Source organism: Triturus cristatus, chromosome 6, assembly GCF_964204655.1.
Source record: "Triturus cristatus chromosome 6, aTriCri1.1, whole genome shotgun sequence".
Taxonomy (NCBI): domain Eukaryota; kingdom Metazoa; phylum Chordata; class Amphibia; order Caudata; family Salamandridae; genus Triturus; species Triturus cristatus.
The window spans coordinates 621,136,834-621,156,274 of NC_140589.1; the positions used below are offsets into that span (position 1 = coordinate 621,136,834).

The following is a 19,441-nucleotide window of genomic DNA, read 5'->3' on the forward strand; positions in this document are numbered from 1 at the left end:
CATCACCAGCAGACTGAACTATGGAAATGCACTCTACGTCGGCATCAACAAGTCCCTACTCCGCAAACTCCAGACAATACAGAACACCGCCGCCAGACTCGTCCTCTGCATCCCCCGACACAAACACATCAGCCAACACCTACGAAGTCTCCACTGGCTCCCCGTGGAGAAAAGAGTCACTTTCAAAATTCTCACTCACGCCTACAAATGCCTACGCAACAACGGACCCAAATACCTCAACGACAGAATCAACTTCCACGTACCCAAAATAAACCGCTGATCTTCCAACCTCGCACTGGCCGAAACCCCACGCATTTACATAGCAAGAGCAGGTGGAAGATCCTTCTCTCACATTGCATCCAAGACCTGGAACGAGCTACCGGCAGACATCAGATGCGCCCCCTGCCCTGAACACCTTCAGGAAGACCCTCAAGACCTGGCTCATCGGCTAAACGGATCTGCAGACCCCCCTGCCCCTCAGCGCCTTGATACCCTCACGGGTGAGTAGCGCGCTTACAATTCCTTGATTGATGGTTAATTTGCTGTCCTGTAGTGAAACTGCAACATTGCTGTAGGATGAACGTCGGCGCATTATTGCCCGCTTACACATCATCCCTGGTCATGAGTTGTTAATTAGTGAAAATGAATGTTATATGTCTGCAAAAAGAAACTGAATATGCATAGTTTAACACAGTGTCTTCAATCTTTGTTTTACAGAATTTATTAAACCAAGAAAGGGGACTTACAAGGGTGACCTCATGCGAAGACGAGAGTCGTCTTATAATGCAGCAGAAAAGTAGGACTTCTGAAGGGGAAGACGGGCCTCTGACTGATGGAAACGTAAATGGCACGCTTGATGCTGTGGTCAGTGGGACTCCTTCGGAGGGCAGTGACAAAGGGGGCAGCAGTCACTGCGAGAGCAGCATGGATGCGGACAGCGAGGCCTCAGAGTGCGAAAGCTCACTGAAGCCAGTACCAGAAAGAGCCAGTGGTGTGCCCCTCCCACCCTGCGTCGACATGGACCAGGCCTCTGAAAAAAAGACGCCTGGCAAGACCAGTAATAATGATTGCGAAGGAGAGAACCTCAGCAGCGCCATCTCCCGGCTCAGCCTCGGCAGCACAGAGCCCACCCCTGGAGAGGAAGGGTGGTGTTTTACTAACAGGTCTGCCTTCTCAGTTGCAAGGCCAGCTGTAACCCTGAATCCCCAGACTGCGTTTCAGACCCTGTCCCACGGCTACACCGCCAGCTCCAAGGAGTGCTCTGTACAGTCGTGTCTCTACCATTTCACATCTGTGGAGCTGCTGATGGGTAACAACAAACTTTTATGTGAGAGATGCACAGACAAGAATGAAAGAAAAAGGAACTCTTCTGGCAGTGGTACGGCTTTTTATATATTTAGTTTTTTGTATTATTGTTGCATGTTTTATTTACATAAGTCCTGTGATATGACAGAGCTCCAGTATTCAGAGTTGGATTGGGATCAAAAATAGGCTCGGGCTGTACAAAATCGTGGGCCTCCATTTCGTGAAATACTGCTAGGTTAGTATCAGGAAACTCATTTTTGGTAAAATGTACAGTAAATTTAGGATTTTAAAGCCTGCAACGCCAGTAAAACTAGTCTATGTTAGAAACACATGAACTTTGAAAAAGGAGTTCCTTATTTATAAATACTGTTGCATCGTTGCGTGAAAACAGCTATGCAACAGTTTTCATTGCGCACTCCTTGTGACATGATGGATGCATCATATTTACTGTATGAAGCATCATGTCGTAAGGAATGACAAATAAGTCAGTATTACTGACGTATCTGTCGGCGCAAAATTTACGCATTGCTGGAGTTGTGTCGGAAGCATGCTGAAACTCCAGCAATGCAGGGGGAGGGCTATGATTATAGCACTGCGTCAGTTTTATGCCTGCTGTGAGGCAGGCATAAGATATTGACGCAATGCCGTCCTAGAAGTGGCGCACTCGTAGATTTCAAAGCGCCACTTCTATGATGCTTTTTGTGGGGGAACGCCCACCCTGCATACATTGTACCTGGCGCAGGTATAATGTGGCGCAGGGGGTTACAAAGTGATACATCTGCCCGGATGAGTCATTTTGTAAATAGGGTGCAACATGGTGCAGTTTTTATGCGTCACAAAAAGTGACGCACCAGCGGCGCAAAAGTGTCTCAAGGCCTCATAAATAAGGCCCGGAATACTTACTTGTAGTCTCAATGCCTTGCACTAGATAGTGTAATACCCTCTCCCAGCCACCCATGTCCTGGATTCTGATTATCACGTAATTCAGAAATATAGTCCAAAGCCCGAGGCAAGAGGTTTGATTGCTTTTGTGGAAGAGAATTTATACGGGTAAAATAAATAGAAAGATTTTCTGTGAAATTCTTCCTTGCCTGATGAGTTACGTCGTAGCTGGTTCACAGAATAGAACATATAAACAGGCAATGTTAAAGAAATACATAGTACAAAGACACCCTTCTGTGTGGTACAAATGATACAAAAAGACGAAAAATCTGTGAAAAGGACATACAGTATCAAATTTGAAGTGATGCAAGAGGCCTTCCATGTACAGAGATAGGAGTCTTGGGTGCAGATTTGGTTTAGGCATTAAAAATGGATCTAATCTGGAATTAGGTACAAAACGCTATCCATTGAGAGAAAGAATTATCACAAATGCGTAAAACAGTAGCCTGAAATTAACACACCCATAGGAACACTGTTGCGACATTCTAGCCTAGAACCTAAAATGAGCCTAGTCAAAATGACATACAAAGTATCCAAAATAAGGCCATATCATAACAAAATGTTACGCAACACTGTTTCTGCCATATGGAGGAGTGAGTCCTTTGTCTGCCGTCTGGACCAGGCCCCTACAATAGTGGTGTAGGAAGAATCTGTACAATTTGCATAAAATGGTTCCTACCTGTTCCTTGCTGCTTCATATGATTTCATAGACTGACTACACTTTGCAGCCCAAGATGGCTTGGTCAAACATCTGCAAGGAGCCAGTGAAGCTTTAGATCAGAGGCCTGCCGCGCTGGGTCTAGGGCAGACATCCCTTCATGTGGTGGAGCTGGGATGGGTGAGAAATAGATGGGGCCTGGAGGCCTGCTTTACTCAGCTCAGACTGAGTTATGGCTGCCTGCTTTTGTCATCTCTCAGGGAGAACTGGGGGGAGTAGATAGGCCTTTGGAGTTGGTGTGTTGGCCCTCTGTTCCTCCTGGTTTGGGAGGTTCAGTGAAAGATAAGGGCTCACTGAGCACTGTTTGGTGCACAATGAGTGCTCGGCCTGCTTTCTTCCTGGGCCTTAAGAATTGGACTGGCCCATTGAAAGTTTTGGCCTAAGCCTGGAATTTTTCCTCCCGGACAGGAAAAGGCAGGGGCCTAAAGAGATGAAGAAGTGGACTGAAGCGAAGCAGTCAGTTAAAGCAGGTCTCCTGTCTGCCTATGGGCTAGGCTGGACTGGGTAGCTCTTTACTTTGTCCTCCTGCTACGACAACTGGATAAGATCATTCTGATAATGGGTGCTGTGTAGCTGGGAAAACATGTTTGTAGTTACCTAGGGGATATGGTACGAGAAACTTATGGCTGAGCAATTGATAAATTGGAAACACAAATGGAGATGTGGATCATCCTACCCTATCAATGGCTAGAAGCGTTATTGTCAAAATGGTAGTGCTGCCCACATTTCTGTACTTAATCTTAACATCCCTATTCAACTACCCAAGAACGTATTCACTAAACTAAGGATGTTATTGTTAAGATCTGAAAGAAACAGTTAGGTATTGATTTCTTACCTTAGAATTGCCCCCAGGCGTCAGACTGGATCCGGATAATTTTTCGTCAGCAGTACCCCTGCGCGTCGAAAGGTGGTGTCGGTCGGCTTCGTTATTGGCATCGTGGTCGCCGGGATGACGTCGCGGTAGCTACTTAGACGCCGCCCTCGCGCGCTGACGTCAGTTCTTTCCATTTCCGCACAAGCCAGTGCAGCTCCAGAGAGAGCGGTACCTCCAGTCACTTTTTGACGGACTTTTTGTCGACTTTTGTCGACACTGTTTTCGAGTCTTCGACTCCTGGTGCACGTCAGGGATGCCAGGCTTCAAGGCTTGCGGTTCCTGTAGCCAACTGATGTCGGTGACGGATCCGCACCACGTGTGCCTGTTCTGCTTGGAGCGTGACCACGACCCCAAGTGGTGCTCCGACTGCCAGACCATGAATCCGAAGTCTTTGCAGGAGCGGTCCCAAAATCTTCTTGAGGCCCAGCAGTCGGCTCCGTGCCGTTTGAGGTCCCGGTCGCGCAGGATGTCAAGGGACCTGTCGTGGAATCACCATCATTCTTCTTCCAAGTCTTCACATTCGGGGTCAGGTAAGTCGAAGCTCAAGAAAAAGTCGAAGAAGCATTGTCGCTCTTCGACTTCTCCCCGTCCGGCGGCCGACGAGGGATGCAGGGGGTGCCCCTCCCGCGGTTCCGCGTGCGGAGCCCATAGGGTCGACTCCGGGTTTCCCTCCCTTCCCGGGACCCGGAGCGACCCCTGTCCAGCTTCGTCAATTTTACGAAGCCATGTATGCCATCTTTGGGCAGCCCGACTCCGCCGGCGCGCCTTTGGGCCCCGCGGACTCAGCAGGGGACCCTGGGCCTTCAACGCCAGTGGCTCCGGCACCACAGGGTCCCCTTGGATCCAGAGCTGGATCCGGATCGGAGCTGGTCAACCTAATTACACCTCCCCCGGCGCCGCTTCCGCCAGCACCACGTCCGCAGCCGACTCCGGTTGTGTCCCCAGCCGGTGTCGACCCCGGTCTCCTTCTCGATGGAGACACGGAGCCGGACCGGCGTCGACCGACGCCTGATCCGGCGCCGACGAATACTTTTGTGCCCCTGTTCTACCCTGGCTCTTTTAGACCAGATTGGCAGCCAGAAGAGCGTGATGAGGACTGGGAGGGGTCTGGAGACCCTTTAACTGACCAGTTGGGCTATGAACCGGACTGGAGAGAGAAAGTGGAGGAAGCCAGTGGTCCGGATACCTCAACAGACTGTGGCATGTTGTCTCCTCCTACCGTGGCTACGGAGGAGGGAGCATCTTATGCAGTGGTGTTGCGTAGGGCGGCCGAGGCTCTCAGCTTCAAGCTCCCTATGGCAGTCAGGAATAACCTCCTGACTGAGGTGCTTCAACCGGCAGCGAGCTCTTCGCAGCCCCTGCTGCCGTTTAATGAAGCCCTAATAGACATCCTTTTGGGCACCTGGTCCAGGATCAACACAGGGGCCCCTGTGGATAGGTTGATTGCCAGACGCCACCGTCCGGCCCTGGGTGACCCCACTTTCCTCTCCCAACACTCTACCCCTGAGAGCTTGGTGGTCCAAGCTTCCACATTCAAAGGCGCATTCCCTGAAGTACTACCTGATAGAGAATCCAAAAAGCTGGACCATCGTGGGAAGAAAATGTTTTCTTCCTCCATCTTGGGACTGCGGTTGGTAAACACCGCATGTCTGTTGGGCCATTACACCCACTCCGTGTGGGATACGGTTGCGCAAGTTCTGCCTCAGTGCCCGGAGGAGGCCCGGGCTGTACTCTCCCGTGCAGGTGGCGATGGGAAAGATGCAGCAAAGTTTACCATCCGCTGTGGGATGGATACCGCCGACTCCTCAGGCAGGAAGATTTCCACATCGGTAGCCCTTTGACACTATGCCTGGTTGAGGTCGTCTGGTTTTTATGGGGAAGTCCAATCCACTCTTATGGACATGCCCTTTGATGGCCGTCGCCTATTCGGTGACAAAGCAGACAACGCACTAGAGCGCTTTAAGGACTCTCAGGCTGCGGCCAGGTCCTTGGGCCTCTCTACCACCCGCCCTGCACAGTCTGCTTTTCACTCCTTTCGTGGTTAAGGAAGGGGTGTCCCACCCAGAGCCACAGGCCAGCGCAAGCTGTTCAGTCCCTGCACTGCCGCGGACGTGGGAACCACCGCCATGGTTCTGGGGGCCAGCAGGCGGGCCAGTCAACCACAGCCCCTTTGCAGCAGCCTCCAAACCCTCCTAGTCCGACCTTTCATGGCCACCAATCGCCAGTGGGCAGCAGGATTCGCCATCACCTCCCCCACTGGTGCACCATCACGTCGGACAGGTGGGTTTTGTAAATAGTTCGAGGGGGTTACTCCCTCCCCTTCGAGACTACCCCTCCATCCATGCCACCTCAGTACCATCACATGTCAGAGGATCATCTGGCCCTTCTCCAACAGGAAGCTTCGGCACTCTTGGCCAAGGGCGCCATCAAGCGAGTTCCAGTCCCAGAAGTAGGTCGTGGTTGCTATTCCCACTACTTTTCTGGTGCCCAAGAAGGACAAAGGCCTGCTTCCTAGCTTGGATCTCAGGAACGTCAACTGCTTCCTCCGGAAGGAGAAGTTCAAAATGTTGACGCTAGCTCAGGTCCTGTCTGCCATCGACCCTGGAGACTGGATGGTAGTGTTGGACTTGCAGGATGCTTATTTTCACATCCCCGTCCTGCTGGTCCACCGGCGTTACCTGCGGTTCACGGTAGGCCACGAGCACTTTCAGTTTACCGTGCTCCCCTTTGGCCTTACCAGCACCCCTTGGGTGTTCACAAAAGTGATGGCGGTGGTCGCAGCTCATCTGCGCAGATCAGGGGTTCCAGTCTTCCCCATCTCGACGACTGGCTGTTGATGGCGGGCTCGCCCCAGGCTGTCGTCTCCCACCTCCAGACTACGACCGACCTCCTGCATTTGCTGGGGTTCTCTGTCAACGTGCCAAAGTCACACCTGACTCCCTCTCAGAAGCTCCTCTTCATCATAGTGGTTCTGGACAAAATGCAGTTTTGGGTTTATCCTCCCGAACAGCGAGTCCGGGAAACTCGGGCTATGATTCCGAACTTTCAGCCTCCTTCCCGGGTTTCGGTCAGAATGACCCTGGGGCTGCTTGGCCTCATGGCCGCCTGCATCCTGCTGCTGGATCATGCCAGGTGTCATATACGGGCTCTGCAGTGGGACCTGAAGTTCCAGTGGGCGCAGCATCAGGAGAATCTGTCCGATTGCGTCCAGATTTCGGAGGGCACTGCATGACAATTGGGTCAACGGCAGATCCCTCTCCCTTCCCCAACCAGAGTTCACAGTGGTGACAGATGCATCGCAGCTGGGATGGGGCGGCCACATGGGAGAGGCGAGATCAGAGGCCTCTGGTCCCCGGCGGAGTCCCGGCTCCACATCAACCTCCTGATGCTTCGGGCAATCCGTCTTGCACTAAAAGCATTCCTTCCCTCTGTCCGGGGAAGAGTCGTGCAGGTGTTCACGGACAACACCACCGCCATGTGGTACTGCAACAAACAGGGCAGGATGGGGTCGTGGACCTTATGTCAAGAGGCTCTCCGTCTCTGGACATGGCTGGAACATCAGCGCGTTTTCCTGGTGGTTCAACACCTGGCAGGTTCCCTGAACGCCAGGGCAGACAAATTCAGGTGCATGATGGATCACGAATGGCGTCTTCACTCGGAGGTGGCGCAAGGTCTCTTTCAGCAGTGGGGCGAGCCTTGGTTAGATCTTTTTGCCACCGAAGAGAACGTGCGCGTTGGAATTTCCAAGGCGGCACTCGCTAGGCTACGCTTTTCGTCGCCGGTGGAGTTGTGGTTTTCTATACGCCTTTCCGCCTATACCACTTCTGCCCAGAGTGCTGAAGACGATCAAGCGTGACCGGGCTCAAGTCATTCTTGTGGCTCCAGATTGGGCACAAAGAGTCTGGTATCCCAAGCTGTTACACATGGCCATCGATCCTCCTATCCGACTGACTCTTCGGGAGGATCTTCTGTCGCAGCAGCAGGGGACGGTCCCCACCCAAACCTGTCCAGCCTCCACCTCCTTGTGTGGAGATTGAGCGGCGACAGTTGACAGTTTTCGACCTTCCTCCCGAAGTCTGTGATGCTATCTTGGTAGGCAGGCGTCCCTCCACTAAGACAGTATACGCCTGTAGATGGAACAAATTTATGGCATGGTGCACTGCATAGGCTGTGGATCCCCTTTCCCGCCCTCTTTCTGAGGTTCTCTTGTTCCTTCTTTCTTTGGCCCAGCAGGGCTCTGCTCTGGGCTCTCTTAAGGGCTATCTCTCAGCCATGTAAGCCTTTCTTAGGCTTCCTGATCAGCCTTCTCTTTTCAAGTCCCTGGTTGTAAATTCCTTCCTTAAGGGCATTACTCATCTCTTTACTCCTGTTCCCTTAATGCCTCAGTGGGACTTGAACTTGGTTCTTACGTATCTTATGTGCACTCCCTTTGAGCCACTACATAATTGTCCTCTCAGGCTTCTGACTTTGAAAACTGCCTTTCTGGTGGCCATCACCTCTGCGCGCAGGGTGCGTGAGCTCCAAGCTCTTTCTTCTTTCCTGGCTGCTCATCAGGAAAAAGGTCGTTCTCTGCCAACCTTCTTTCCACCTCCGCATCCTTCGAAAGAGAAAGAGAGGCTCCACCGTCTAGATCCAAAATGAGCGCTTTCCTTCTATTTGGATCGCACCAAACAATTCCGGGTGGATGACCAGCTCTTTGTTGGCTACGTGGGGTCCAAGAAAGGTCAGCCCGTGCACAAGCAGACCATCTTCAGGTGGTCGTTTTGTGCATCAAAGTTTGCTATTCTTTGGCAAAGAAGGAGCCTCCAGTGGGACTGTGCGCCCATTCCACCAGGGCGACGGCAGCTACCACTGCTTTGGAATGGGGAGCCCTTAATGACATCTGTCAGGCGGCTACATGGGCATCTCTGCACATGTTCACCAAACACTACTGCCTGGACAGCCAAGTCTGGAGAGACTGCTTCTTTGGCCGTTCTGTTCTACAGGACTTTCTGGTGTGAACTTAGTTCGCAGAACCACTTCAGGGGTTGGTAGTGCTGGGTATCTATTCTAAGGTAAGGAATCTATAACTGTTTCTTTCAGATGAACAAGTTACTTACCTTCGGTAATGATATATCTGTAAGAAACATAGGTTAGTTATAGATTCCTTACCGCCCCACCCATCCTCCCCATTCTACAAACTGATTTCTAGGGTTAAGAGCTTCCTTTCAGGGCCCTAGTTTTGTGCACCAGTGGTCAGTATCTTGCATGGCGCTGCGCTTCAGGCGTGGAATGTCGTGTAAAAGAACTGTAGTCAGCTTGCGAGGGCAGCGTCTAAATAGCTACCGTGACGTCTTCCCGGCGCCAACGACGAACGCGGAGCCGACTGACGCCACCTCTCGACGCGCAGTGGTACTGCTGACGAAAAATTCTCCGGATCCAGTCTGACGCCTTGGGGTAATTCTAAGGTATGGAATCTATAACTAACCTATGTTTCTTACAGATATCTCATTACCGAAGGTAAGTAACTTGTTCGCTAATATGGGTGGGTGAACAGTTTTCTGAGAAACACTTACCAGACCAAGGGAAGAGGTTGAATTTGGGGCCCCTGACTTAGACAAATCCTAACTAAAGGCCCAGGCACACTATGTGCATTTTTAGTACCACCCACCACCTACTGCAAACACATCCAGACAGAATAATGGTTGCTTAAGACAGCGTTTGCCACTAAACTGAAGAAAGTCACATAGTTAGCACCATTCTACAAGCGGGCCAAATACTACATATGTTGTGAATTTGACAAATATACTCCCCAATAATCCTGGCACTGAATACTTCATGTGTGACACCCGCACAAGAGACAGGCCCCCAGACAACATTTAACAGCCAACAAAGGCTTATACACTTCAAACACCTACACAGAACACATCTCTCCACCCACAGCTAATGGCCGTATATGACAACACTACTCCTGACACCTGCTGGAGATTCAATGCAGAAGGTGCCAGTTTCTTCCATGTAGCTGGCAGTGCCCTCAGATAGCAAGAATTTGGTGGGGTGTATTTTATTTACTGTGTGAAATGATTGAGGGACACTTGCCCTGCACCCCACTGGTTACCTTACTGGGATGAGTAGCAGAGTGCCCAAAAACTGCTGGTGTATCAATGTCCTTGCTGCTGGCCTAAAGGAGGGTTGTTATACAATGTATGAGGGTGCACTCTACTAACATTAATTCTGGAATTATGATATGATATATTGTAGTGAAATGACTAAACAGTACTCAGGCATGGTTCACCTAGCAGTGAGACAACTCAACCTTTGGACACGTTGACCATACTTTATAAAGGCAAGCGAAGGTGGCAAAGAGGGAGCTGATACAGAGAACGTGGAAAGTGAAAAAAAGTAATATTGAGATACAACAGAACAAAATGCTATATCTAGAGCTACCGACTAGATAAAAGCAGATACATATCATCTTCTACACATTTGGGAATTAGACTGGATACTGGAGGATATGGTTGCAATGGGTTGCAAATGCTAACATATTTCTGTTAATCATGCCAAGCCAACTACAGATGTATGAATCAGAATGCTATTGTGAGTGTACAGTGCATTAAACATAAAGCATGTTTATGTAAAACAAATCTTTTTACAGTTAAAGGCAGTGGCACATCTGCAGAAGTGATCAAACTCATTGAACATAAATGTCCTAGTGCACACCATTTGTTGGGAGAGGGTGATGCTTAGCTTGAATCGCTGAAGAGCTTTATTACACAAGCAGCGTCTCTGACTGCAGAGACTTTGTGAATTCCCACGCAGGCTTTGATTATGAATCGGGTAAAGCAGAATTTCCATATTGAATTTCACTCCGCCTGATTCTGAGGGGAGACGGCTTTTCGCACCCAGTTTTCCCAGGTGTTAGAACATCTGACCCGACTTTACTGTGCACTTAGTCTGCCCTGAGAAATCACACGAAGATTTGTCTGCGACAGCAGCCAAGTCTCTTTCCCTATTTTTTTTTCTGTTTGGGAAGAGCATATAATGCTCCCTGTGCCAGAACTTAGCTTCCTTTTCCCTCCCCTGCTCCCCACAAGCCCTTCCCTCCATCCCCACCCCACACAGAGGCCTCAGCTTACATTTATCGCCTGCTCTGAGCAGGTGGTAAACATGTGTTAAGCCCTGGGGAATGACAAATCTTGTGTGGCTCTACAAACAGTAAAATTACTCCCAATTGGTAATTTTCCATTCCATTGGTTATAACTTGTAATGGCACAGTAGTGGTGCAGTGTTACTGTACGGTATTGTTATTTTCATTTACAGATTTAACACCTCACAATACTGTGCAAAGTCATAATCAAATCTGTAGGGTTCATGGTACTCATTCCCATCTGGTGAGACCCTATCTGCAATTAGAAATTGAGAGTGAGAGGGACCCCCTAAAAAGGCCAGGGGAAATAGGGTACTTATGCTAAGTATGCAAAGAGATTCCCAGGCATGTCACTATAAGCGCTGCTCTGACTTAACCACATATAGATAGAAGCCCATATGTTAGAACATGTACATCTTAAATTTGGACAGACAAATTGATAAAATCATTAAAACAAGTTCTTTTATTTTTGTATTATTAAAAACACTGTAAAAATACTTTCCTAAAAAAGTATACAATAGCTAATCAAGGAAATCAATTACACCCCACACCGTGCAATCCTATACATGAGACACATTCGCATATCAAATCTAACAAGAAATCTTGTTACTATTGCGATCAAATATGCTTAACACAGAGAGACCAAGACAGACAGTCAATTTTTGTCATTATTTTGACACATCCGTATAAAAATAACAGAATGCTGCTCTTTGGAACAATTAAATTCTACTGTATCTCAAAGACGAAGCCGTTGGTACGAATTGTGTCCAGTACTAGCGTCGACGCGTTTCGATGGTTGTTATTATTAGTCCATCTTTATCAAGACAATCATATTATCTCTCTTTGTATGGGCACTGGTTGGTTGCCGTAGTTATTCAATCCTTATGTCATCACGTTCTGGTTCCACATATGACAGAGAAGCGATATATTCGATGAAACCTTGCCATTAAAATAATTAAAATCTCGATGTGCTCAAGCAGTAGTTATGGGAGCGATATATTGATGTATACAAGGTGAGGGACACTCTTCAAGTTAGTTCTTGCATGTATATTTCTGGGCCCAATCACGGGATAATAGAGCGTCCACGGGTTGGCTCGAGGGTATATTTCGAAAAAGCTAAATGTAAGCGTGGTTCTCCTTTGGGTCCCCCGCTCTGGGATGACAAAGTACCGTCTGGCACCGTGATAGTAGAGCATCCAAGAGTCACAATGGGATTGAACTCGGAGTGATTGCAGCTAATGTTGCTCCACAACTCTCCAAAAAGCCACCGTCTCCGTTGTTGAGATCAGGGGAAAAGGCGCGAATGCGCAATGAATCAAATGCGCTGTCACTGAAAAACGCCGTCGGTACTATCGTCCCCACCTTAATGGAGATTCTCCGTGGACAAACCGCTCCGCTTGTTCTCCCGCGTTTGTTGTAACAAGCGGAGCGGTTTGTCCACGGAGAATCTCCATTAAGGTGGGGACGATAGTACCGACGGCGTTTTTCAGTGACAGCGCATTTGATTCATTGCGCATTCGCGCCTTTTCCCCTGATCTCAACAACGGAGACGGTGGCTTTTTGGAGAGTTGTGGAGCAACATTAGCTGCAATCACTCCGAGTTCAATCCCATTGTGACTCTTGGATGCTCTACTATCACGGTGCCAGACGGTACTTTGTCATCCCAGAGCGGGGGACCCAAAGGAGAACCACGCTTACATTTAGCTTTTTCGAAATATACCCTCGAGCCAACCCGTGGACGCTCTATTATCCCGTGATTGGGCCCAGAAATATACATGCAAGAACTAACTTGAAGAGTGTCCCTCACCTTGTATACATCAATATATCGCTCCCATAACTACTGCTTGAGCACATCGAGATTTTAATTATTTTAATGGCAAGGTTTCATCGAATATATCGCTTCTCTGTCATATGTGGAACCAGAACGTGATGACATAAGGATTGAATAACTACGGCAACCAACCAGTGCCCATACAAAGAGAGATAATATGATTGTCTTGATAAAGATGGACTAATAATAACAACCATCGAAACGCGTCGACGCTAGTACTGGACACAATTCGTACCAACGGCTTCGTCTTTGAGATACAGTAGAATTTAATTGTTCCAAAGAGCAGCATTCTGTTATTTTTATACGGATGTGTCAAAATAATGACAAAAATTGACTGTCTGTCTTGGTCTCTCTGTGTTAAGCATATTTGATCGCAATAGTAACAAGATTTCTTGTTAGATTTGATATGCGAATGTGTCTCATGTATAGGATTGCACGGTGTGGGGTGTAATTGATTTCCTTGATTAGCTATTGTATACTTTTTTAGGAAAGTATTTTTACAGTGTTTTTAATAATACAAAAATAAAAGAACTTGTTTTAATGATTTTATCAATTTGTCTGTCCAAATTTAAGATGTACATGTTCTAACATATGGGCTTCTATCTATATGTGGTTAAGTCAGAGCAGCGCTTATAGTGACATGCCTGGGAATCTCTTTGCATACTGAGACCCTATCTGCCACATCATGCAGGACCAAGAATCCCCCAAGCACATGTTGGCTGTCACACTAGTAAAATACTCCGGCGGAAAGAGGACTCAGTGTGTTGTGACCGTTGCTGACATCTGCTGTGTAACAAATGTGAATAATAGTAGACTAAATAATCCTTCTGAAGTCAGAAAATTAAGTACTATTAAATTGGTTATTAGTGATACTTGTTGTACGGACAGTGCTTAGTCAACAAAAATAAAGGATTAATTGCTATCCTGTTTGCTGGCTTTAGCATTCTGAACACTTTACCACTGCTAACCAGTGCTTAAGTGCTAGTGCTCTCTCCTTAAAACATGGTACAATTGGCTTATACCCAGTTGCCATCCTTAATTTACTTGTACGTCCCTAGTAAAGTGGCACTACCTGTGCCCAGGGCTTGTAAATTAAATGCTACCAGTGGGCCTGTAGCACTGAATTTGGCAAATACTTAAGTAGCACTTTGAACATGTCTCAGGCCTGCCAGTATAGCCTGTCTGTGCAATTTTAAACTGCCATTTCGACCTGGCAAAATAAAGCTTTTGTCAGGCACAAACCTTCTTTTTTAATACATACAAGTTATGTTATGTTAAACACATTTGTAAAGCGCATGGCTGCCCCAGCAACAGGGCGTCCTAGCGCTAGCGGACAGGAGGCCAGAGAAAATAGGTCTTAATGCGAAGTTTTAATCTATTTCCTGAATGCCCAGTGATCTTGTGTACCACGGCAAGCCAGTGGAATGGAGTTCCACAAGGCAGGAGCCTGAGCCTTGAAGGAGCGTCCCCCTGCTCTACACCTGCGCACCCGAGGAGTGCAAGCCAGATACAGGTCAGCGGAGCACAGTCCTCGCGATGGGACATATATGAAGTGCAGAGTTCCTGTAGAATTTGGGGACCCTGGCCATGTAGAATCCTATGTGTGGTGCAGAGAGTTTTAAACTGGACTCTCAGTTTCATTGGCAGCCAGTGAAGACGGCGAAGAAGATTGGAGGTGTGGCAGTACTTTGGTAGGGCAAAAAAAATGTGTGCCTCCTACAGCAGACCCTGGACAGCCCAGAGGGCAGGGTGCAATGTGTTTCAAAAGTAGGACATATGCTTTGAAGTTTTGTATGTCCTGGTAGTGAAAAACTCTTACATTCATTTTTCACTACTGCAAGGCCTACCTCTTCCATAGGATAACATTGGAGTTGCCTTATTACATTTAATAAGCTGTAATTTCTAAATAGGAACAGGTGGACAGTTCATGTTTGTTGTCTTTGGATTTGTAAAGAAGAACCCTAATTTATGCTGAAGTCAGATTTTAAATGACAGTTTTGAAAATATCACTTTACGAAAGTTTTAATTTTCCTGCTGTAGCAATTTGGTTCCTGCAGCCTGTCTCGGGGTCACATGACTGGTTGTAGTTGATAGTGGGACTTTGTGTATTCCTCCTAGACAGCCATACACAATAGGGAGCATAGGTGTGCCTAGATAGGTCAACACTGGCAGGAAGAGAAGAGAGGAACAGACCCACGTACACTTGAGTAGGCTATGTCCTGCCTCCACACAAAGGGATGCATAACCCTTATAGTTAACCCAGAGCCAGGGCAAAGGAAGGCAGGGCACCTGTGCACTTCAAAGGCATACCTCTAGAAGTTTCTCCCATTTCAAATGCAAAACTGGGCATAAATACTGGAGCTTAGACACCAACTCTTAGTACACTTTTGGACCTGTGGTTACTCTGAGAGGAAGAAGGTCTGCTGTGCTGCTGAAAGGACTGCCACTCTGCTGGACAGCTGCTGTGAACGGACTGCTGCCCTGTTGTGCTGACCTGCTGCCCTTTTGGCTGAGTGAGAAGGACTGGATCTGCATCTGTTGAAGCCAAAGCTCCAAAGTGACTCCAAGGACGAGTTGGCTGGCCTACTGACTAGAGCCTCAGGGACAGAAGGCTCTGGCAACCTTGAACCCAGCACCTGCTCTCTGCCATGTGTGAGTCCTACTCTGTCAAGTGGTGCCACCCCAGTCCTGGACACTTGGAAGGGGGCCTGAAGGTGCTCTACCAGCCTATCTGTGGATCCAGCAGACCCAACGTATCTTCTGCACAGCGCATCTCCAGCAAAACTGGTCCATTGCCTTTGCTTTGACTTATTGTCTTTAGAATCAACACATTGCCTTTGCTGTGAGGGTTCTCCGAACGCAAAGAACTTTGCATTGACCTCTCAGCCTGCCTCCTGTGCAAAACTTTGCAGATGAAGGTCCTCTCATTACAAACTTCTCGTCAACGGTAGCCTTGATCAAAGCTTCACAGCTCCTCAGAACCACACATCGCTTCGGCTTCGTGACTTATCCGCAGCGCATGAGATCACAATGCTCCGCAAACCAGGATTAAGGGTATTTTGTTCAGAAGGCCTAACTGGGTCCCTGTAGCTGGCCTGAGCTCCATTGCGGTTGGCCTGAACTTGTGACTTTGCCCTGGTCCAGTACGACCAGATAACCATAGTTGTCACTTTGTGCTTTTTGCTACTACATTCACAGAAATCTTTAACAATTACATATCTCCAGTTCTCCTGATTGGATTTTTGTCATTTTTGTCTTTTTTAATTGATCAAAAAGCACTCTATTTTTCTAACTTGGTGTGGGAGCCTTTTTATGTGGTGTTCTCACTTTATTACTGTTTGAAGTGTGCACAAATACTTTACACATTGCCTCTAAGTTAACCCTGACTGCTCTGTGCCAAGTTACTAGAGAGTTCAGCATAGTTTAATCTAGGGTTGGTGTTGTATCAGTGCAAAACTGTTGTCAGTATTTCTTCTGTTGCCATTGTAAGAACCTTCAGCCATTGTAAGAAGGTCTTGCACATTCTATGTTTAGCTTTGAACTGTGAGCCTTCTAAACTTCTCTCGAGAATGTGTAAATTGAAATCTGAGGGCAGTTACATTGGAACCATACTAGAGGATGTTAGAAGACTGAGGTGTTCTTATCTACTTAAAAATAAAGATACTTTTTCTACTCTACTTCGTGCTGGATTGAACTTTACAATGGCGACGATCTAAAGAAAACCCACCCTGGATACACCCCAACTCTAGCATCTTTAAAGAATCAAGGAAAACAAAGCTGTCACTTTTCTGGTATCGTATATATATTTATGACTGTTATTTATTCTTCAAGTACTCTCAACTCTATGCCACCTCGAGAGTTATCTGGAGAGAGATCTCGTTTGTCTGTACTTCTCGAACTTTATCTTCAAAATCTATCTGTGACCTGCAATGTAATCAGTGATTGAGGAGTACACTGTTGGCTCTCTTTATGTTTCGAAGTGACTTACATCGTTTAAGAATATTGTTGGTCTGCTTAATTTTGGAAGAGGAATATGTTGGCCTCGGATTTCGATTTCTATGTGCTGCATTTCTTTTGTGCTTGACTTCGGAGGTTTACTTTACGCATCTGTGTGTTGCCACTGTTTGAGACTTCGCTATTGCACGCATTTATACATGTTACTGTCAGACGCTTAACTTTTGATTCTGCAGTACGCATTTGTGCCCTGCGCATCTACTATTTAAGCTGTTTTACAATGCCTTTGGCGGCGCGTTTGCTACAGACGCCTGTCACGCGTACTTTTTTATATTCAACTCCTAACGTGCTTTACGTTTTACTCTGCCAACGCGCGAGCCAACGAACAACACAGACAAACAAGCCTACCTCGCTCTATTCTCTCTCAGTCCATTTAAAAAAATAAAAATAGATCAGTGGAAGGCACACTTCTAGTCTGTCAATTTCAAGGAGACTGTCAAATATTTCAATATTTGTACTCTACATGCATTAACCTTCTTCTTTACAGGTGGCTTCTCGGGTATCAATCGGTTACCGGAGCTTATTCTTCAATTAATTGGTTATCCAACTTTATTATTTTCATTTTTTTTTCTTTCTCTGTATTTTATATTACAATATGCAAAACGTACCACCTCCCCCATTTTTCCTATTGAATCCTGGCGATACTCCTATTCCTTGGAAACAGTGGAAAAACATTTTTTCACATTATGCTCTCGTATGTGGTGTTTCACTTAGTGCCAAAAGGAAAATGTCTCTCCTTCTGCACTGTTTAGGACCAGAGGGACAAGAGATTTTTCAACATCTTCCACAGTTATCCACAGAAGAAGCAGATGACCTTAATGATTATGAGATTTGTTTAAAAAAACTAGACTTACATTTTCTACCTAAAATATCAACTGTTTTAGAAAGACATAGTTTTGGAAAACGTATGCAAAGAACGGGAGAGAATGCTGAAGAATATGTCACCACCTTAAGAAAATTAGTGTCTACTTGCAAATTTGGGGCAAACTATGAAGAAAGATTAAGAGAGCAGTTTAAGCTAGGCTGTACATTGGATAAAGTCAAAGAAGCTTGTTGGGAAAAGGATAACCTGTCTCTTTCAGAAGTAATCACCATAGCTAAGTCATGTGAACATACCAAAGCATGTGTAGCAGAACTTAGAAAAAAAGGATGAGGAAGGGCATAGAGAAGGAAATGTAGAAGTAGTCAATAGGTTTAAAAGTAAATAAAGTAGTGCATCTAGTTTTCAGGACAACAGGTTCTTAAAACTAGATGTACTACTTTGTTTATTTTTAAACCTATTGACTACTTCTACATGTCCTTCTTTATGCCTTTCCCCATCCTTTTTAGGTCGAGCCTAAAGCAGCGCATGCGCTGCTTGCTCGACTTTAGTAAGGGGCTTTTCAAACTGCTACCCGCCGGCCACCAGCTTGCGGTTACGTGCACAAGCACGCGCGCCTCGCTCCGCCTCTCCAATCATTGCTGCGCGCGCATTGCTCGCGTGCTTAGCACGTCATCGCGATCACTTTCGTTTTCACCATGATCGCGATGACGTGCTAAGCATGCGAGGGATGCGCGCGCAGTAATGTCCCCTGAAAAGTAACATTTTAACAAGTGAATGTGTGATAAACGTGTATCATGATCACCAGGAGTACTCCTAGATAGTGGCATCTTTTGCAGTTTTCAAGCCTAAACTCTTGTGAATTCTTTGTAGTCATATATCTGGACTTAAACATGGTGATGATAGACCTGCGTTTGCACGAGTTTTTATTTTTTTACGTGACTGTGTTTTTTAAAATTGTTTACATATTTACCATACCGATCTACATTTTTACCATACCAATCTTATGTGCACATTTCTTAAAGAAAGGCAGGTGCATGTTAAGTGAGTCACACATTTTTATTGAATGTAATATCACTGGGTTGCACACTCAGGTCAGAACTCTGATAAATGTGCTCAAGGTTCCATCGTGGGCCAGTGGGCATCGCTTCATACCACCCTAATCAGACAGCAGCAGACACGGCAGTTCCATCCCCACCAGCAGGTGTAGCTGTTCAATGACCGGCCAACAAGTGCCACTGTAAAAGCAACACTGCCTGCCAGCAGACGTCACTGTGAGAGCCAAAATTCCAGCTCCAGCCAACTGGGTCACCATAAGAGCAGCACTCCAGGTCCCGAGCTGCAGGTATAGCAGTAAAAGCACCCGCTAGCTGTTGGGTGTCAGTGGCTGAGCAGCACTTCCAGACTTGCTCCGATGATATTAGTATGAGAGAGAGCCCCTTCTCTGGCCCCCAGGTGCCACTGCAGTGCAGCACTACTAGCCACTGCAAGCAGATGCTACTGGAAAGGCAGCACTTCCTGCTCAGGCCAGCAGGTGTCACTGTGTAAAGGCCATACTCCCAGTCTTTGCCAGCCATTGCCTCAGGAGCCCTCCTGACAGCAGTAGCAGAGCTCCAAATTCCTTACCACAAGTGAGTCACTCGAAGGGCAGAGCTGCCATTGATTGTTAGTAGGTGTTGCTGCAAAAGTAGGTCTCGCAGCCCTCTCCAGCAGGTACCACTGTAGAGCGGCACTACAAGCCAAGGCCAGCAAGTGTCATCGCAAGTGCGTCACTCCCAGCCCTAGCCAGTAGTTATCAACGCCTCAATTCG

At 47.2% G+C, this 19,441-nt stretch overlaps 1 protein-coding gene across 4 annotated transcripts in view; it reads left to right on the forward strand.

Moving 5' to 3' along the window:
- The window catches only part of USP45 (ubiquitin specific peptidase 45), a 1,582,349-nt gene that overhangs the window by 1,249,865 nt on the left and 313,043 nt on the right, over positions 1 to 19,441 (forward strand). For all 4 annotated transcript variants that reach the window (XM_085611114.1, XM_085611117.1, XM_085611116.1 and 1 more), the window contains one exon: positions 718 to 1,378. In XM_085611114.1, the coding sequence (XP_085467240.1) occupies positions 718 to 1,378 (661 nt within the window). The remainder of the gene's footprint in view (positions 1 to 717; positions 1,379 to 19,441) is intronic.